Source organism: Dermacentor variabilis, chromosome 7 (genome assembly GCF_050947875.1).
Source record: "Dermacentor variabilis isolate Ectoservices chromosome 7, ASM5094787v1, whole genome shotgun sequence".
Lineage (NCBI taxonomy): Eukaryota > Metazoa > Arthropoda > Arachnida > Ixodida > Ixodidae > Dermacentor > Dermacentor variabilis.
Window position 1 is genome coordinate 127,820,929 of NC_134574.1, and position 20,983 is coordinate 127,841,911.

Below are 20,983 nucleotides of genomic sequence, written 5' to 3' on the forward strand. Positions count from 1 at the left end.
CAAAGCCGAGGCGAACTACTCGGTTACTGAAAAGGAACGTCTGGCCATCATTTGGGCAATCGGAAAATTTCGTCCTTATGTGTACGGGCGTCCATTTGACATCGTGACCGACCATCATGCCCTATGCTGGTTATCTTCATTAAAAGATCCAACTGGTCGGCTCGCCCGTTGGGCATTGCGCCTGCAAGAGTACGACATCCGCGTTGTTTATCGCTCCGGCCGAAAACATTCAGACGCAGACGCTCTATCCCGGTCACCCCTGCCCTCGGGTCCTGTCCACTCGTCTATTTCCACACATGGAGCCTTCGCCCTCAACATTACCGACATGCCATCAGAGCAGCGCAAGGACCCATGGATCTCTTCGCTTATTGACTTCCTGTCTAGCCAGTCGCCAGCGCCAATTTCTCGGACGCTCCGTCGTCAAGCCGCGCACTTCATCATTCGGGATAACCTGCTGTACCGCCGCAACTACAATTCGAGCGGTCGCAAGTGGTTGCTTGTTATACCCCGACAACTGCGCCCTGACATCTGCGCCACGTTCCACGACGATCCCCAATGCGGCCACGCTGGTGTCTTAAAGACATACTCTCGCATCCAGCTTCGGTACTACTGGCGCGGTATGTACCGCTTCGTTCGCCAGTACGTCCGGTCCTGCCTCATATGCCAATGACGCAAGACGCCACCTCAACATGCCACCGGTCCCTTGCAACCTTTACCATGCCCCGCGCGCGCGTTCGACCGCGTCGGCATTGACCTATACGGTCCGCTTCCCAACACTCCAAGTGGCGCAACCGCTGGGTTATTGTCGCTATCGACCACCTCACGCGGTACGCCGAAACTTCAGCCCTAGCATCTACCACAGCAAAAGACGTCGCCAGTTTTATCCTTCGAAACCTGATTTTACGCCATGGAGCACCTAGAGAATTACTGAGCGACCGCGGTCGCGTTTTTCTCTCCGACGTCATTGCAGCATTGCTAAAGGAGTGTCGCATCATTCACCGTACCACCACGGCATATCATCCTCAAACTAATGGGATGACAGAGCGTTTCAACCGCACCCTTGGTGACATGTTGGCCATGTATGCTTCATCTGACCACTCGAATTGGGATCGCATTCTGCCTTTCGTCACCTACGCTTACAATACCGCCACGCAAAGCACCACTGGGTTCTCCCCTTTCTTTCTCCTTTACGGACACGAACCTTCATGCACTATGGACACGATTCTGCCTTACCGACCAGATGCTTCGGAGTGCACGACTGTTTCTAGAGCGGCTGCTTACGCCGAAGAATGTCGCCAGCTCGCTCGTTCGTTGACATCCCAGGACCAGTGGCGCCAAAAGCATCGCCATGATTCATCTACTGCGGCTACGTGCTTTGCTCCTGGCTCGCTGGTCTGGTTGTGGGTGCCCTCTACTCCTCCAGGCCTTTCCTCTAAGCTCCTCTCCAAGTACCACGGTCCTTATCGGGTACTGAAGAAAACATCCGCGGTCAACTACCTCATCGAGCCAACGGAAGCGCCTTCCGACCAGCGTCGTCGCGGCCAGGAAATTGTGCACGTCTCCCGGCTCAAGCAGTGCCATGACCCTTCTGTGTTTTCGTGCCCTTAGGTCGCCAGGTTGGCTACTCTTTCGGTGCGGAGTGATTGTACTGAAGGCACTGGGCAGCGGGCATGGTGCTAGTGGATGAGAAGAAGACGACAAGGTGTGCTTGCTTCCCCGTTTCGAGATAGCACCGACCTGTTTTAAGCCTACCGCTGCAACCTAGAGCTAGTGCTGCTAGGCGAACACCCCCCGTTGCATTATATATATATATATATATATATATATATATATATATATATATATATATATATATATATATATATATATATATATATAGTGTCGAGTGAGTTGGAGTGGTAAACGCGGTTTCAATCACGGATGTTATATCTGAAAGAGGTACGACGTCATACTAACGAATGTGTCTGGCATTTACCGCTGCATCGCCACTTAATTTTTATTGGTAATAATATTGTTACGTAGGAATATTATATGAAAATGAATAACCGTCAAAATTAAAGGGTAATCAAATCTCTTTTCTTTTCAACAACAACCCTACTTTGTTAAGGAAGCTCATACCTTAGCAATATTCAACTACCGCGGCACTTTCTGTTCGTTTAGGAAACAAGATGACAAACTTATATTTGTAACTGGTTTACAAGAAACAAAAATTTGTGAGCGGAATGCCCTTCAAATCAAAAGAAAGTGAGCGCCTGCAGTACAACCTTGTCATCCGGTATTCCAACGATTTCTTCGAATGTAATAATAATAATATATGGGGTTTTACGTGCCAAAACCACTTTCTGATTATGAAGCACGCCGTAGTGGGGGACGCCGGAAATTTTGACCACCTGGGGTTCTTTAACGTGCACCTAAATCTAAGTACAGGGGTGTTTTCGCATTTCGCCCCCATCGAAATGCGGCCGCCGTGGCCGGGATCCGATCCCGCGACCTCGTGCTCAGCAGCCTAACACCATAGCCACTGAGTAACCACGGCGGGCATTTCTTCGAATGTGCTATTTAGGGAAACGAGATACGCTTCTTTGTGGAACACTGTCTCACACTGCAGAACAAATTAGAGATACATTCCGGTAACAAAACTATCGGGTTATCTCCTCGACAAACTTAATATTGAGCTTCAAATCTTGTCGAAAGCAAATCATTTGTACAAGTATATTGGCGGCTCAACATTTCCTTTTTTTTTGCGATCTGTAGATCATTATTATCCCGCTTCATCGTGAACGGTTATTCCCGTTGTCTTTACTGTCCGGCAACATGACTCCTTTCGCTTATTGTGATAGCACGAACCCAATTATGGGTGTTGTTCTGGAAACGCGCACCTGTCGAGGATAAATGAAAAGAACAAAAAAGAAAGAACTGGACAGCTATACAGATTTATTTTCACACAATAGATTTATTGTACACATGCTACGCACGTACATTTCTTCTCTTTCAAGAAAAAACACGTGATGACATGTACTCTTCTTTGTTCTCTAATAGCTTTGATAACATTTAATATGTACAATCACAACGCACGCACAGACACACGCTTCACTCAATCTTAGGCTGTAAAGAACAGCGCTCCACAAATGCACAACGCGCTAAGCCGACACGACTCACCACTTAACAAAAAACAATTGAAACAGACTGATACGGCAACGTTCTCTGTTCGTAAAAAAAATAGCAAAACAATAAACTAGACGAAAGCAAGCACACCTTTTTCTTTTTCTTTAAGCACGCATCCAGCATTCGGAATGTCAAACAACAGCTCACAGCACATGTATTAAGCGTAGTCCTAAACACACTCTGTATGGCATTACAACAAGAGCCCAAGCTTGGCTCGGTCTCAAATAAAATTAAGTGGTAGTTACGAAGGAACAAGGGACATACCGACCATTCGTATTGAACGCTACTTTCATTCAAGCAATGTTAGAATGGCAAACGGTTACAGAAAGAATGACAGCCAAGAAAAAAATATATACCTTTCACACTGATATGAAATGTTAGGCTTTTTTTTATAACACTGACATATTGTGCCAATGCGGTCGACGTAGTGGAAGGAAAGTTGCCGACTCTTCTTGTGAGGCGGCTTGCAATTGGCAGTGTACAAAAGTCACCGGTGACAAAGGTATGAGTCTAGGGAAGCTTTCATCTGTGATCTCAAGGGTAATATAAAACGATGTTGACAGGCAGTCAGCAGGGCGGGCCTGCTAATAGACGTCGCTCAATGCAAACGTTAGCGTTAAGTCAAAGCAGGGAGGCTTGTTCACGTGCACTGTCTGTAAGCCGTGGCCTCGACAAACTATGCAAATTTGAAAGAATATATGTAAATCTCTTTTGCTGGCTTTACATAGCCGAAAGCCGGTAACACCGCGTGCGGCTTTCCTAAAAAAAAAAAAAAAAAACCTCAGGACAAATAGTTTTATGTACAGAAGCATTTGGGAAAGTGACATTCATTGCGTTAAAATAGAACTGCTGATTGACCGTCTCAGTGCATATGAGTACGTGAAAGTTGCAGCAAAGTATCGAGTACAGCATCCATGCCATCACTGATCACAACACAACAAGAGTCGCTTCGTTATGGCAGAGTTGCACCTCCTCAAAAGCGAGGACGAAGCAGTCGGGTTAGGGTCCACTGTAAATCGTTGTGGGTCACGTGACAATATCTTTTGCTGCCTACAGGCGCAAAACGTCGGCGTAAGAAGAGACTAAGAAAAAATAATACGCAACTATACAGCTGCCGTCTAACAATGGTTGATGTGTTATGTTAAGCAGTAGTCAGCTTTTGCACTTCAGCATGACCTTTTGTACGCACTGGTATATAGGAAGGTACACGGGCTCAGATATACGAAGCAAATATTTAGAAATATGCGTCTCAGGGGGAAAAAAAACATCGCCTATGACTAAACAGAACTGGTTCGGTACTCTCCTAAACATCGTTAGATGCTGTAAATTGCCATCCTAACGGATCTCATCATACGGGCACTCCGTTGGCACGATCTAAGGCAACAACAGTCGAACTGTCGGCAGGTCGGCACACGTTCAATCTGAATATATCTAATCTCGATCGACGCATTCCACGTTGGCTGGTTGTGTTCACACACATGCCGTTGGCTCAGCACTGTCCAAAAGACTGCCAAGGACAGCAGCTCGTGTTGTCCTACCTAAAACATTGCGACCACAGCAGCAACATCAACAGTCCTTTTGTTAGTTGTGCGCTTTCTTTTCTTTTTCATGGGAAAAAGCAAGAATGCTTAGAACATCACTCTTGCTGTCATTGTATATACAATCATGTGTCAGGGGGAAATTATGAACATTATAGTATATATATATATATATTTATATATTTACTAGTGCTATATTACAATAACGCTCAGCGTGAAGACTATTTTTCTAGTTGCGCAGTCATGCTTGCACATTTCCGTTCTTCTCTTCCGGCTTCTCTCCGTCGTAGGTCTGTAAGAAAGAACAATAATCGAAAGAATATCAGCAAACGTTCATTCCATTGTCGTTCTGTGTAAAGATTTCCATAATTGAACTAGGGGGTTTAGAGAAGCTGTTACACGGCTTCACTAGTCTTGTTATTTTTCCTTAAGGTTGTCGACCAGAATACTGCAAATTATATACTGGCAAGCCTCAAAGCGTCCCCTAATTGTTTCACTCTGAAACCTTTCTACGAGCAAGCTTTGGTTTCATTTATCAAGAGGTGTATGCATGGCCACGTCATGACACAGAACGCCGTCACGTGGTAGTCACGCGACTTCTGTGGAAGGTTCGCGCACACACTGGCTGGCTCGGTCGTCTGCTATGCTGCTCAGTCGCGCCGCGCAACCAGTGGCGATTCAGCTGATTGAGAAGCTCATTCATTCATTGATTGGTAATGAGATAAATTTGATTGAACGTAGGATTCAGTTATTGATGCACAATTGGTAAATTTTACAAATTAATTGAATTCTTGATTGGTTACTTCTGTCAATCAGTGCCGGTAATTCGGTAAATGTCGCTGATTGCCCGTCTCACCCCATTTGTTCCTTCCGGGGTCGGCATCATCATGAAATCTGTTGAATCGCTGATTGATCTGGCTCAATCCTTCACTGACCAGCACTCGTTCAAAAACGATCGGCTAAGATGCCGATTCCCTCATTCGTTCATTCGGCCTACGGGATCTTTTGTTCATTACTCGATCGCGCGACATTCAATTAGGATTAGAAAAACACGCTCGTCAGTACAAAAAAAAAGCGTAAGGATCTCGCGCACCTTGTAGGTCGGGTTGTCGTACGCGGACTCGGACGGGTTCCGCGTGATGGGCGCCTTGGCCGTGGACTGCCTCCGCAGCAGCAGCACCAGCACGACGGCGAACGCGAGTCCGGCCACCGCGGCGACTATGGCGACCACGATGAGGGCGATGTAGTACGCCTCGGCCGTGCTGTTGTCCTGGCGCACGCTGTGCAGGGCCACGGCTTTGCTGTCTGTTGGGGACGAAGAAGAAGGGGGAGGAGGGAAAGGAGGACGCGGTGCGTCATCACTCGCTGTCAAGTTCCAGTCCAAACGCGACGGCGTTTGCGCATGTGCAGTGTGGTCGACTTTCGAGGGAACGCCTAAACGGTATTAAAGCTGCCGCAGCTTGAAATTTCTTCGTCAATACTGAAAGGAAGTGGCCTATATTCCACGGGCGTACCGTTATGCATAAATGCATTTGTTTGCGTGCTTTCTCCACCTCATGACAGCTGTCATCGACCATAGAGTGCTGCACTTATTTCGCCTATAGAACAACAAGCGATGTAACAACACCGTGCAACGAGACAGGACATTATATCTATCTATCTATCTATCTATCTATCTATCTATATATATATATACATATATATATATATATATATATATATATATATATATATATATATATATATATATATATATATATATATATATATATATATATATATATATATATCTCTACTTACGCCCTTGACGTGCTGCGAGCAAAATGATTGCCAACCGACTCGCCCAAATGTCCACACTGCTACGGAATATTAAGTGCATGTTCCCTTTGACAGTGCATCACATTGTGCGGAGCCCTCAAAAACCAAATGCGCACGTATGTTGTATTGCAAACGAAATAAGTCATGCGAGAGTAGCAGGCTCGTAATCCTCGTTTTCATGCATAGCGCGCAAACAACACATCACGATTACTGTAAGTCGCTGTGCAAGCAGCGATGCGCGTGTTGCCTTTACGTAGCCTTTCACTTGCCTACGCACCCGTTTAGCCAAGTCCGGAGCAGTGGCCTGTAGTTTGCGCCTCATCACGTCGTCACAGAGGTTATACATGATAGGTGGTCCCATCGAGGAATGGAATGCCATACATTTTCATCATCTTAAACTCTGTGCATAATCACTTGAAACTCGAGTTCTCAGTAGCTCTGTCGAGGTCAAATTGCTGTTTTTTGTTGTTGTATTGTTTCCGTGCACTTTCATTTTCTCGTAATGCTACATTAGGGCTCTAGCCTTTTGTGTTGCGCATTTGGCAGTGTACCTTACCCGTGCTGCCTGGGCCGCAAGACATGCAGTATGGTGTAAACAGTTAGACGAAAACTATTTGCGGATGAGCGAAGCCCAGCTTTTGTAGAAAGAGACGCTGTCGGAAAGATCGTGCTCATGGTAAAAACAAAACACTTGGCTTGAGTCGAAGTTCGCTACCAGTGCGAGACAGAAAACCGCGCATCAGTTTCTTCTTTGTGGCTTTCGTGTACGAGCGAGCCACAAACACTCGCAATACCCACGTCACGCGTAAGCTGAAAATCTAGCTGCCAATGTCACGTGCGACCTGAATCCCTCGTCTGCCAATGGGCAAATCGCGCATCGGATCTTGCCTCATCGCGCAAGTACCCACGGAAAGCAGTGGAAAAGGTTCAGGCACAGCGCGGGATAATTAGTTGCTCAAATTACAGTACTGGACACACCACCTACACTCGATCACGTGGCAACAGGCCCGGCAGTATAACTCGATAGTGTTCTATTTACTCGTAGGAAGAAGCCTGCAGATATTCTTGTCATCTCATTGGGCGGCACCACGCTGCACAATTGATTCCCACCTTCGATCTCGTTCGACTCGGTTGTCGTGCTTGTCGTGGTCGACGTCGTCGTCGTGGTTGGCGGGGGACCCGGCTTGGTGTGGAAGTCGAGAATGTTGGACGTCGTCGTCTTGCCGTTGGTCAGGTAGGCATCAACCCACACCTTGTACCTGCGTGACGGGGCACCACCGTGTGAGAAAAGCTACGCCACCAAACCCTTCTGCGCCAACAATGAGCCACAAGCAGCTCATGCCATCTATCACCATCCCAGAAACAACTGTCGGAGGGAACGGAACTTCTATAAGTGGACTTTAAGTAGTTAAAGACGGTTTTAAACGTTTAAACACGAGAAAAACAAATTTTTACAAATTTCATTGACTGACTGACTGTTTCATTGAATGATTCATTGATCGATCGAGTCATTGATCGGTCGATTCAATGATCAGTCGATACATTGATCGGTCGATTCAGTGATCAGTCGATACATTGATCGGTCGATACATTGATCGGTCGATTGATTTATTTGTTGATTCATTGACTGATCGATTCATGGATTTATTGATTCATCGATCGATCGATTGATTCATCGATTCATTTATCTATCGATCGATCGACTGATTCATCGATTCATTGATCTATCGATCGATCGATCGATTGATTGATTGATTGATTGATTGATTGATTGATTGATTGATTGATTGATTGATTGATTGATTGATTGATTGATTGATTGATTGATTGTCGACTGCGGCAGGCTCACCTCTGTCCGGGCTTGAGGTCCTCCAGCAAGATCTTGGGCTCCTTGAGCACCATGAAGCGCTGAATGTGCTCGGCGGCCGCCTCGCTCTTGTACATGACGTTGAACACGTGCACGTACTTGGTGATGGGATCCGGTATGCCGTCCATCACGAGCGAAGCCGAGTACTGCTCGGTCCTCTTCACATTCACGATCAACTCGAACTGGTACTCGTCTGTGCGAGGAAGCAGCAATTCATTTTTAGGGCTTGCAAAAAAACCGCCTGCGATGACTTCAATCTAGGCGCGTACGAACGAACATTCAAAAAAGCTTTCGAATTCTGTCTTACACGATTCGACCCTCTAATCGAATGCTCATCACTTGTAATTGTGAACATCCCTTTTTAATGATTTCTGACTACTTTAAAACGGCAACTGTGTGCAATCATACATAAAATGGCAGTGACAGTGCGACAAATGTCGTCCTTGCTGGCAAAACGTAGGTATTGTAGCACGACAACCTACGTAGCCAAGCAGGCTGCTGCGTCCAGGGAGCCACACTTTATCGACTGCACCGCGATCATTCACACTCAGCGAAGAGTCCTGTGTATGCCAACAAACAGCTTATTTATTCCTGATGCTCAATTTGTGTTTTTAAAGAACAACGCTTTATAACACCCAGTGTAATGGCAGAAACGAGCTAGCGTTACGAATATTATGGTGCGAACATCGCTCTGCAACAATTTCAACAACTGTCGCTCGTTATGCGAAAACTATTGGAAAAGTATTCGATATTCGATTTTATTTCCCTCTATCAAATTACCCTTCGTACAGCCCTATTTGAATGTGAGGTACCCGTGAGAAATCAGTAACAATGTTTCATTTTACGGAAAACAGCTCTTTATGCGCACCATATCAGCTGCACGAACAACATGGAAACACAACTCAACACTGACGGCATCATTGGAGGTTCAGGTGCCTTTTACTGATTACATCATGGATCTGAATTGCGTATGATGATTATACATTTGTGACTATGTATTGTGATAGTTCTTTTTTTTTCCTTACACCCAATGCGAAAAGTTTTCGTTACCCCTAATTCTTTCTATATCAATCTTGTTTATAGCTTTGTAGCTACGATTTTGGGACTGCTAGCTGTTCAGTAGACAGGATTCCCGTCTTTCGCAATTAATAAACAAGAGCAACAATAACGACACCAGAAGCAACAACGACGCGGGCAATGACAAAAACCACTGGCAGTGAGCTACGTACACTTAAATACGCCTACGCGCCAAACGTGATCAATAACGTCTCAGCCATTACAGCGTACGCTCGAACGCTGCGTGCTACACGTGTCCTATATATTTTTTTTTATTATTGACAAGGTATAGATGGAGACATCTGCGCAGATACAACGTCGGCAACTCCTTGTCTCTGAAACAGGTACAGTTTCAGATTCGTATCTTGATAAATCTTAACCTACACGAAAATAGCTTCGTAATATACGATATTCATTGTACGCATATAGTGGTTACTCGCGAATACCTGCGATAAGCTGTCTAAATTTTCTTTGTTATGGCAGATAATTTGTCATATGCGTATTCGTTATGTAGCAATTTAACTGTATTTGTGTACACTTATAAAAGCAGTTTTGTAGAATTAGTCAACGCACATGGTCTACAGCGCATGAACAGAGTAGCCATTAAGCGTCGGTACAACGCAGGTTAACCTCCTCATTTCCCTTTTTTTTTTTCTCTCATATATATACTCGTTTCGATTGACAGTTGCCATATCATCGGCACATCTACGGGACACCGTGCCGCATTTTTCCCCATTGTACATCTATCCACACTTTTTTGTGCTTCTGTGACACAGAGAGAAAGAAAGAAAAAAAAAGTTGCATAACGACTGCAACAGCCACTGACGCAATAATTACGCCATGGATCGACAATTCGTGCTTAGTTTCACAAATAATTACTACGCCGTTTTTTTTTTCTATCTTGGTATTGGTCTCTTTGGATTCCCGTGGATCTCTCCCAGAGCACAATCCAGACTCCGCAATGCACACTTCCAATAGCGCTAGCCTGAGCTAGCTTCGACCAGAGGCACGGCAGATTCAACTCCTCACCTTTGGGCACGGGAGCGGTCCTCATTTCCACGTGCTGCGACGACTCGATGCGCGTCGGGAGGCCCTCGGGCACGGCGAACTGCATATCGATCAGGTACGACGCGCTGGGCTCCAAGTCCTGCAGCAGGTACGACGTCCGGTCCCTGCGAAGCGTACCGCGTTCATTCGCATATAGACTGCTCGCAAACGTACGAGAGCCCCTGACGTTCGAAGAACGGGAGAAGGAAAACTAAACCCCTGGCCTAATGGATACACGGCGCCGCATTTGAATAAACGCAGGTCGTACCCTGCGAAGATCGAGTCCCCGAACCAAAAGAGTTACATAGTTCAAGCACGAGACACTTCCCCGATTCGTGCTTAGATCGTACACTAAACGTTTGAAGCGGAATGAGTTCGATGACTGTCAAGGCTCCCTGTGTGGTAGAGACGGCCAATCATGTAAGTATCGAGTAAACTAAAGAAAATTTGAACGCGACAAGCAGTCGCTACGGCAGCCTGATAGAAAACAACAGCTGGATCTCAGCTGTCATGAGGTACACGTTCTTTTCAGGTTTTCACAGAACACAGGGAGGCGAGATGAAGTTAGCAGCGATCTCTGAGGTATACTCGGATACACGCGGTATAGCGAGTCTCTGCGTAGGCCACGGCTCCACATAGCACTGAATATGGAAGAGAATCCGGGAGGCAATCAGGCTGTAAATGAGATAGCCAGGGTCAATAGCTAATCGCGAAAGAGTGATACCCCGGAGGTGTTTGTCTTTCGGGCGGCAGGACGCAATAAGCTGTCGAAGTTTTACTCAGTTAGACAATTAGGTGAGTCGGGGAGTTCAAGAGCACGCATCAATTTTCCGATTGAGCTTTATTAAGGCGGACGCAGTGAAAATGCACGTCTCTGCAGGTGGCAATGCCATTTAGGAGCCTCGCAGTTTATCCGAAGCTCCATAATGAGAGTGAGCTGGATGTATTTTGGGAAGAACTCGCTCGTGCGATGAATCCTTGCGCGGGCTATGTTTGATGTTTCTCTATCTCAGTAAAAGCAACAGTAAACACTAAAGGTTGTTTGATTATGGCGGAACTTGCAAAGTTGTCGAGACGGAGCAAAATATTCGCTATGTTATCGCTATAGTCGTAGTTCACCATTTTTGCCTTTCTGAAGTTGCAATGAGATCTTTTAAAGCGAAAGCTTTACTGGCCGCGAACTTGTGATTTCGCCATGACCCTGCTCCGAGGAGGAACATGACGTCACACCGCGTTCCTCATCGTTGCGTTCGCCTCCGCTCGCTTCGCCAGCCGCGTCGCATGACTGATAACATGTCGGAGGATTGAAAAGGAGAGGTCGAGTGCGCCGGAACAACATTTGAGGCGGCAGTATGGACGGCGACAATTCTGATAAGCAGGAGGAGGCCTGGAATCGACATCGGCACTAGAGGATGGGGAAACAAATCACCCAGGAAACAGACGAACAACGCGCCGAACGACTGGCTAAACACCGCAACATCGCTAAACAACCAGACTGACGTGGACTTGCAATCAAGATTAACCAAGGCTAACCATGCTATGCCTTAGCTTTCGCTACGTATATCCTGGCAGAGCCAAGCTAAGCCACTGCCAAATATTAAGCACGGTGGGTTGATTCAGGTTAAATAGTGAAAATTTTAATTTTGTTGAGACACGCTTTCGCAGTATGCTGTAATTACACGTACGGATGCTGCCACGGTTCGTTTCTCCAATAGGAAAGCTTGGCAACGACTCAAAAGCGTGTGTCGGCACAATGCCTTTGCTGCACGCTAAAGAACCCCGGGTGGCCAAACTTTAACCGGAGTGCAACCACGACACGTCTGCAAGTTTACGTACGCAATCGTAATCGCAAGGCATTGCGGCTAGTGCACGCGTCAAAATTATCGATGTGTTTTGAATTGTTAAGGCGTGCGAAAACGTGTAATTCAAGCTTCGGCGGTCCTAACGAAACAGGAGGTTTCATTGCTTGAAAGTTCTTGACCTCGTCACACTCCGTTTCTATGTCCTAGCAGCAGTGATGTAAACTCACAGATTTTATGTACCGCGGTGATTGTTCTTAGTGCTGCATTTTCTGGAGTTTAGTCGCATCCGGTGTATATGTTCTGCAGGTGCATATTTTAGACAGAAGTAAGAAGGTTATATTTTGTTAGCTAGTCCGCGCCCACTATTTAGCACGCACGGCAACATTATCTGAAAAGCTGTTTTGTTTAGATTGAACGCAATAAGTATGCATTCGGCTTCTCTATGAGTTTCACCAGTGTTCAGTCGCTATCGTTACGTAATGTATAATTGTAAAATGTCGCAAACGCAGTTATGTCTCGTTTCTGCAAAAGTGTCTATGATCCTAAAAAAACTTAATTCCCGTCCTGTCCGGTTTCATAGATGGTTCGCAAAATGCAACAGTCCTACATTTAAACATGCATATAGCCCACGGACTGTAATCCAGTAACCACGGTATTTATCTCGCTTAATTTTTTTTTTTAACAAAATTCAGTTTTCACACAGCGTTCGTCATTCCTTGCCTTTTGTTTTCGTTGCGCGCGATTCAAAGATACACACTGTTTACCTGTGGATCATGGGCGTGGTCTTCCATGGCGCGTGATCCTGTCCGTTCATTTTGTAGCGAATCTGCAGGCCGTCCACGTACTTCTTCTCACGGCTGTCCAGCGGCCTCCAGGACACCTTGGCCGTGTGCGGGTCGATGCTGTTCACGGCCATCATCATGTCCAGCAGCAGCAGCGGAGGCACCGTAGTCGTCGTCGTAGGTTCTGTAGCAAAGCAATAAAAGTACTTCACCTAAGTATACGGGAAGGTGGGCCTATCTGGCATTTCTCCACTTTTCGTTTTCTCTTTCTGAGGTCTGTGGAATTTCATCTATGTGTTTTAATAAAGCTTCACTAGAGAGTCGGCGTTTGCGTTCACAGTGGCTTCCTCACGTAAATACAAGAGTGCACGGCTTTGTCGCCATTTTTAAATGACTTGTATTGGTCCTCGCAGCTCGCCACTGCACTACCCTGTTCCTTGGGTAGTACATATTGTTTTGGCGCTAAAACCTAAAAATAGATACTCTGGTCTGTTTACCATACCACTCCCCCTTAAGGTCCATAACCGGGCTCGCTGGCAGACTAAACCAGTCATTCGGCCCGTCGTGTCAATCCAGCTGAGAGACCAACTTAGTCTTCGCAAAGCACGAGCCAGCTAAACCGCGGAAACAATGTCTCCCGAAGAGTCCACCCCGAAACTGTACGCACCGGGCGGCATGGTGAGCTTGAAGACCTGGCTCTCCGGGCCGGACTGGAGGGAGTCGATGATGATCTGTATCTGGAAGAAGTACGTGGTGTCCGGACGCAGCCCCGGCAGGTAGTACTCGATGTTCGCCGTGTCGAACAGCCTCTTGGGCCGCGCGAACTTCTGCGTGCTCCAGGTCTCGCGCGGCGTGAGCGGGTCCGTGGTGAAGTGCAGCTCGGCGTGCCCCACGAGGCCGATGAGGATGTTGGACAGCGTGAAGCGGACACGGATCGCGGTCGAGTTGACGGCGACGACGCTGACGTTCTGCAGTTCCTTGCCTGGCGCCGAAGAGATTGGCAACACAGTGAGTACAGGGCGTTCGTTGCTCGCTACAAGAAATCACTGAAGGAGGAATACCACGATAAACTTTGGACTGATATGTCGTACACTGCTTGGACACGGAGAAAAAGAACGCTAGCCTTGCCGTGCGGGCACGCTCGGCAAGGCAGCAAGAAGTTGAAGGGGCAGGAAACCGGGTGGCGACGCCACCTTGAAGTTGGTGCACTAGTTCCCGTGCCATAACGTGACGTCATAAAATTTCACAGAGGCTGATCGGGAGCGGTTAATTGTCTGTCAGTAAGCGAGCATTTCGAAGCATTATGAAGCAACGAAAGGCCCAGCATTAGAAATTTTATAAATTTTTTTCGGGGAGGGCGGGGCGGGGGGGGGGGGGGGGGGCGTCGCAAATACGCGAAAGTACTTTGAAATCTATGACGTCACACTGACATAGATTTCTTGGCGTGAGTTTTGGGCAGAATACTAGGCCTTCGATTTCTGCTGCAGTAACAAACATTCCTCCGCCGAATAATAGCGCTAGAGAATTTAAAGACTACTAGAGCAGTCTACACTGATTTAGTGCTGATCTCTAACGACCGTTTAACGATGCCGAATTATAAACACGCCCCATTGTACAACAGCACAGCTACTGACCTTCCGCTGTTATTGTTTTTAAGTACAGGAGACACACTTTTCGACTTCTTATGCGTTCGGACGTATGAGTCCTGTGATACCAACAGCCGCATCAAGCAGGATTACAACAGGTGTCATTAGGTTGCGGCAGGTTACAGCAGCGGCCTCCAACAGCCGTCCGTCAGACCTGCCGCACGTCATATTGGATGCCGCGTCGAGTATATCACATGTCTGCTGCTTCACGCACGACATCCTTGCAGCAGGTTAGCCGTCATCTGGCAACCGGCGCTCGACACGCATCTGTATCCGCATTACTCTGCAGGTGTTTCATCACATCATTCAAAGCATGGAGCTTGAACTCTAAGAATTTTCTTGCTTTGCTGTGAAGCGCCGTGATTTAGCCTTGTTCTGTATTTATTCAGTGTTTCGATTTATTTATTTATTTATTTATTTATTTATTTATTTATTTATTTATTTATTTATTTATTTATTTATTGTTCATTCATTCATTTATCATCATTCATTTATGTATTTGCAATCAACAGTGGACTAGTCTTCTTGGTTTGTGCAAGCACTTGCGCTACACGTTCTTCCTTGCCTCTACACGCTACAACCCAACAATGTGCAGTCTTTCCACACTACGCAGTTTCATAGTACGATTACCAAGCGAAACACTTCGCTGTTCGAACTGCCCGAATGGCATTTAGAGAGCATGTGAGTAATGGTTAGTACAACGTTCAGCCGTCCAGCATACTTGTAGCTTCTACTGTGAAGCTTCTTTTCGGCTCATTTTTCATCGCCACTCCATTACGCAGCCCCAATAACTATTTCAACTAAATTTCTCAGTTCCACGGTTCACTTCATTTCGGGAAACTGCCGACGGGAAAATTTGGTTTAAACGACCAAATACTCAAAAAGAAAAGGTCAACCAAGTGTCGACGCTAAAGAAGATAAGGTCGATGTCTATGGGGATTGAAATGAGCCTATAAATAAATGCTGATTACACGCCTCTAATCTGTCTCTTTTCGTCTCTCTTTATGTTGTGTCTTCGCTTATAATCCGTATCTTACCGCTTCTAATCCGTATCTTACCTAATCAGTATCTTATTTCACGCGTAATTAGGTCAACCTTGTGTTCTTTAGAGTCGACCCTTGGTTGACCCTTTTTTGACCAGAAGACGACGTGGGTCGTTGCTAGAGATAGTGCCACGTGGCTAATTTCTGATATGATGGCGCTAATAGACAATATGCAAAAGTCTATAAGGTGACTTTCTTACAGAGCTAACTTTGCCTAACCAAGATGACCGCTTTCCAGCTAGCAGCATTGATAAAGCTGAAAAACACGTTTTGAATCCTTGAACTGTGCAGGGAACGGACGGCGCCAGGAGTGATATAATTAACCGGTGTGTTGACACTTCAATTGAGATTCTAGCCCGAGGTTCGCCTTGTTGGCTGCGTTGAATAAGATAAGTGGAGAAGCGAGCTTTCAGGTTACGCGTATGGTCTATTACGCCCGTATCATTAATTTTGCCCTACGGTGAGCTCGCTTCGTGTGGGCACTAGCAAAGCCAGCTTCCGAACGCCATGGCATCACATGAGCCCTGCTAAGTCCAAGCAAACTCGCTCCATTAAAAAAAAAAAAAAAGTGTGCCGTGCGGAGGCTTCGCCTCAACATGCGTATATCTGCGGTCATGCACCCTTTACAGAAGTATAGCGCAAGTGGACAAGTTTTGACTATATTGGCGTAATTGCGCCTGTACCGTTAGCTTTACCCATTCTGTAACAAATTCACTCTTCTTGTGTCGTTGACACTGTATTTTGATACCATTTTCAACTCAACACGACGCTCTGGAGGTGCGAAATGGCCATGTTTTTGCTAAAAGTGCTTGCAAGATACCAAGATCTAAGATACACCAACTCCTTGTGAAGTGAGCTAAGAAGACCTTGTCTTCTTAGCTCACTTCACAAGCAGACCTTGTCTTCCTAGCTCACCGCAGGTAAACGAATTTACCTGCGGTGAGCATTTCAACCACAATTTTTAGGCTTAGTTACATGTCCTCCTTGATAATACTCAATTATCTATATACTCTAAATAATGCGCAATAAATTGAGCTTATTCTAATTGTTTAATACATAACTGCTTCAAACAAATGTTCCGGTAAAAGATGCAAACAGCCTGCACGTCAAGGGGCTAGAAATGAAGCCCCAGATTATTGTACTGACGAATCCATACCCGAGTGCTGACAAATACATGTACTTGCCGTCATTTGAATAATTTTTTTCGAATCTTACGACCTTCCTTAGAATTACTTTGAAATCATGCTTAAGCTTCGGTGAATGTGTTGATGCTTAGCCCATTTGTCAAGCCTTCACGTTCGTTCATTGGTACGTTTCACTACACCGCATGTTTGCTCTCTCTTCCTCTCTGCCAAGCACTTGCGAAATGTTTACAGCGTGAATAAACAAAACAACCATGCATCACATTGACCGCCCTTTATTCCGCGAAATAATGCCATTCTCTACCGCGATGCTTAAGCCTGCGCAATTTAAATAAATGACAGTTTAAAGAGCAATGCTTATCATAAATCTTGCTACGAAAGACCTGCACTTCAAGAGTGCATAGGTGGACTGTTACACAGCAGTCCACGAGTTGCGTGGGCGTGTAATTCTTGAAATTACAGTAAGCCTACCTCTGTTTTACTTATGGTAGCGTTCCTTTCGCCCAGTCAGTAGAAAGCCTGTGTTATACTGTACCATTCCGACGTCAATTTTCTGCAGACTTTCTACAAACAACGCGTCAGCATGGACATATTTGATGACAAGTCTAAGACGACACAGTCTATTTGACGTGTGCAGACAATCTATAGGTTACTTTCACACTTATAGTGGCAGTTCCGCAGGCAGTGTATACATATACGTGTGTTTGTCTACCGTATACAGTGCAGTATACTCTTACGGCAACACCCAAGTCGTATTTGAGACTCCGTGAACTGGCTTTTTCATATACTGAATTGGAATAGAGCGGCTGATACAATGCCTAAGTTGCCTAAGTGAGACACATGTTTAAGCCGATAAAACAAATTGTGGTAGAAACCGTCGTTGATGATTTTCACAGATCGTGTTAGCTTCTTTGAAGTTTGCTGGAATTCCGTTGAACGGAATTTTTAAGTAAACTACCTAAAGGGAAGCGGGGAAGAGCGGTGGAAGGAGATGTGTGATACGCGGCGACTCTGCCACCTGACCACACCATGTGGCCCAAAGCGACCACGGATTACACTCCATCTGGGATGGGCTCAGTTTTCAATACACCCGTCTTTGGGATCGGCCTAATTTACTCGGCAAAAAAAAAAAAAATCAAGCAGTCGCGCCAATCCCCGAGAAGGAATGCGAAGAAAGTTCAAGTTTAATAAAGGAATTAAGCCCTTCGACGTGTATGTTTGTTCCAACGAGCATGTTTAGGCCCCATTCGTTGTTTCATTGCAATGTGCCGTACACAACAGAGCCGATCGACGGTACATTTGCAAGGGCGACTTTGAGAAATGATTCGTTATACATGTACCACAATCCGTCTCTCAGCGTTCGCGGTCAGAGACCAAACAACCACTCATCGACTGGAGGAGTGAATCGCTGCAAAGAAGTTAACGCTGAGAAATTTTAGCTGCAGGCTTTCCTGCCACTCTCTTTGCCCTCTATCCAACCCCTATAACTCCCCCCCCCCCCCCCTGTGCAGGGTAGCAAACCGGAAGCTCGCCCCCTGGTTAACCTACCCGCCTGTCCTCTCTCTCTCTCCCTCTCTCTCTCTCTTATTTGTACCGAGGGCTAGCGTAAATCACCTGTGTTGTACGGTATCCCCCCCGCGAACAGCGGGATACCGTGCGGTAACCCTCATTACCTGGCTGCGTGGGACTACACACAATGTAGGGGCACACGCCGGGGTCGTTGGGCGTGACGACCACGGGCCGCGGGCACTGCGGGTTCGGCTTTTGGAACCGCTCGGGGATGGCCGGACACGAGGACGTGCACTCGGCCTCGGCGGCGCCAGTGGCGCGCAGCTTGCACGAGCACTGGCGGCGCACGGAGCCCTTGACCATCTCCCACTCCTCGTGCAGCTTGTAGCGCTCGCCGTGGAACAGGCAGTGCAGCGCTACGCGTGCGGGTGAGGAGGCGCATGCCGCGGAGGCGGCGGCGGCGGGAGGGCGCAGTTTAGAAGACACACACACCCGGGTTTAGGCTGACACAAACAAGCTGGAGGGTTTGTCGCAGGTGGTTGAAGCCGAGCGCCTGGATCGGTTTGGTCTGGTTTGCGTGTCGTGGGTGAAAATGGCGATCGAGCTCGTTTTGCTTCGCTCGTGTATCTCTGCGATAACGTTTGTTATCGATAGTTGGATAGCTTCGTCGCCTCTGCGAGCGATCAGTACTGATCGAGTGTCTGTGGGCCGAGCAGCCGATCGGTTGGTTGATCGCGGACCGTCGTCCATCTATAGACTTACTGATAGGCCGGACCAGCCCTACCGTGTGCAACTTTGACAACCTTCAGCAGCTATAAGGCCAAGAATAATTGAAATCGACGTCCAAAGCGCCTGTTAGTTAAGGACTGAATGTGGCGATGGTTTCAAAGCTCCTGTATAATTTACGAGGCAATGAATATTGGCGTAGTAGTAAGCCCAAGAGAAAGGTTCATGGGCGGCTGTGTGACTTAACTGGGTAACTATGTTTGACTGGTGGCCTGAGTGATTGATCGGTCAACAGTTGGACCGACCGATTGACCGTATCATTGATTGAGTTACCCAGGCTACGGAATAGACTGATAAGGTAATCAACTGATCTGCCCGCTGATATGACCAAACAGTTGACGAGCGTTCGATTTCCTGATTGATTGAAATACTGAAGAACTGACTTCACATCTTACCGAGAAAAATAAATAGATAAATACCGCTGACACATACAAAAGTAGCGCAACGCTTCGTAACTGCTCTGTGCGCCTAATAATGCGTCATTCATTCTGGTCGTGTATGCTTTTCAACGTCCTGCCTATTAATTTTCCAAGTTTTTGAAGGCGTTTCATGTATAGTTCAAGTTGACGCACCTTCGAAAGCAGGTTAGGTTAGAATGTACCAATGTCGTTTTATGCAAGCTATCGTCTGTACGTCATGATGCGATGACTACTTTTCTGTATTTATGAAGAAGGTGTTGCGTGAATTCTGCCAACCATGTCGTATGGCCCTGTTCGCTGGTACACACGACAGGGGTACATTGCCATCTCTCGCTTCAACCAGCTGCGACAAGTTTAGTGCACTATTTAGACTTTTCAAAGCTGCTTCCCACATCAAATTATTGTGGCGATCACTTGATTATTCCACAGCATATGAAGTTACGATTAATTTTGTTTAATACACTCCTGCAGAAGTGACGCCAGCTCAGCTATAGAGCATGCATTCATCGAACGGCACGTTTGGAGGATCGGCAGACTGATCTCTCAATGCAGCCTTTTCCAAGAACCGTTCGTCGAGTTTGGCATCTGGCCAGTTAGACTACAATTCTTCCGATTTTGAAATCTTTCACGAAAGCGGTGACGTACCAAAACTGCTTCAGCGATAAGGAATTGATTTAGTTTTTGAGTGAGTCTTCACTAGCCACAATTATGCTGCGGCGCGCGTTATAACAGACGGCAAGCAGCTTTCAAAAGCAAGTTTACAACCTCTCTTTGTTGCTATAGAAACCGCTTCGCGTAGTTGAGGCATGCACAGTCACAAGAGACGGGGTAGTTCGCAGCACTGTTCTTTTTTTCTTGCAGACTCTCCATTTAGCATGCAAATTTAAGAACAGAGACATTATTTTCATTCGACGGTTTAGGCTTAGTTTAGCGACGTTTACCATAAGGAGTGTTTAGAGCGTTTTAGGCATGCAGAATGCGTGCTTGCGAGTCGAAATCTTGTGCATATTTATAGCTGGCACAGTATATATGACACTGCGCAGACGACCGGGAAATTCATGTTTGTCAACTTTTTCTCAATGTAAATTTTACATAAACCTTCGCATTAAGAAAAAAACCCTGTCTCACTCAAGCTGAGATGCAGCCGGACGGCGCAGGGGCATGACTCCAAAAAGAAATCACTGCTTCACGAAGCACGACACAAACTGACTATAGACAAGGCCGATGGCTAGAATGTCTGACCTCTTTCGTTCATTTCTTTTTGAACTTGCTTTATTTTGATCTGTACTCTCATCAAGATAGAAGACTTGATGTCCTGCAGGGTGCATGCCACGTATATACCAACTTCTGCACCTTCACTTCT

The 20,983-nt window shown here is 46.3% G+C and overlaps 1 protein-coding gene across 6 annotated transcripts in view; it reads right to left on the reverse strand.

Moving 5' to 3' along the window:
* Positions 1 to 2,917: 2,917 nt before the first annotated feature.
* LOC142587887 (uncharacterized) overlaps positions 2,918 to 20,983 on the reverse strand; it is a 171,857-nt gene continuing 153,791 nt past the window's right edge. For 5 of the 6 annotated variants that reach the window (XM_075699214.1, XM_075699213.1, XM_075699216.1 and 2 more), the window contains 8 exons: positions 18,580 to 18,831; positions 13,743 to 14,057; positions 13,058 to 13,259; positions 10,474 to 10,616; positions 8,371 to 8,581; positions 7,632 to 7,780; positions 5,797 to 6,008; positions 2,918 to 4,995 (listed from right to left, as the gene is read on the reverse strand). In XM_075699214.1, the coding sequence (XP_075555329.1) occupies positions 4,945 to 4,995; positions 5,797 to 6,008; positions 7,632 to 7,780; positions 8,371 to 8,581; positions 10,474 to 10,616; positions 13,058 to 13,259; positions 13,743 to 14,057; positions 18,580 to 18,831 (1,535 nt within the window). In that variant the 3' untranslated portion in view covers positions 2,918 to 4,944. The remainder of the gene's footprint in view (positions 4,996 to 5,796; positions 6,009 to 7,631; positions 7,781 to 8,370; positions 8,582 to 10,473; positions 10,617 to 13,057; positions 13,260 to 13,742; positions 14,058 to 18,579; positions 18,832 to 20,983) is intronic. The other variant, XM_075699215.1, reaches the window with a different exon arrangement.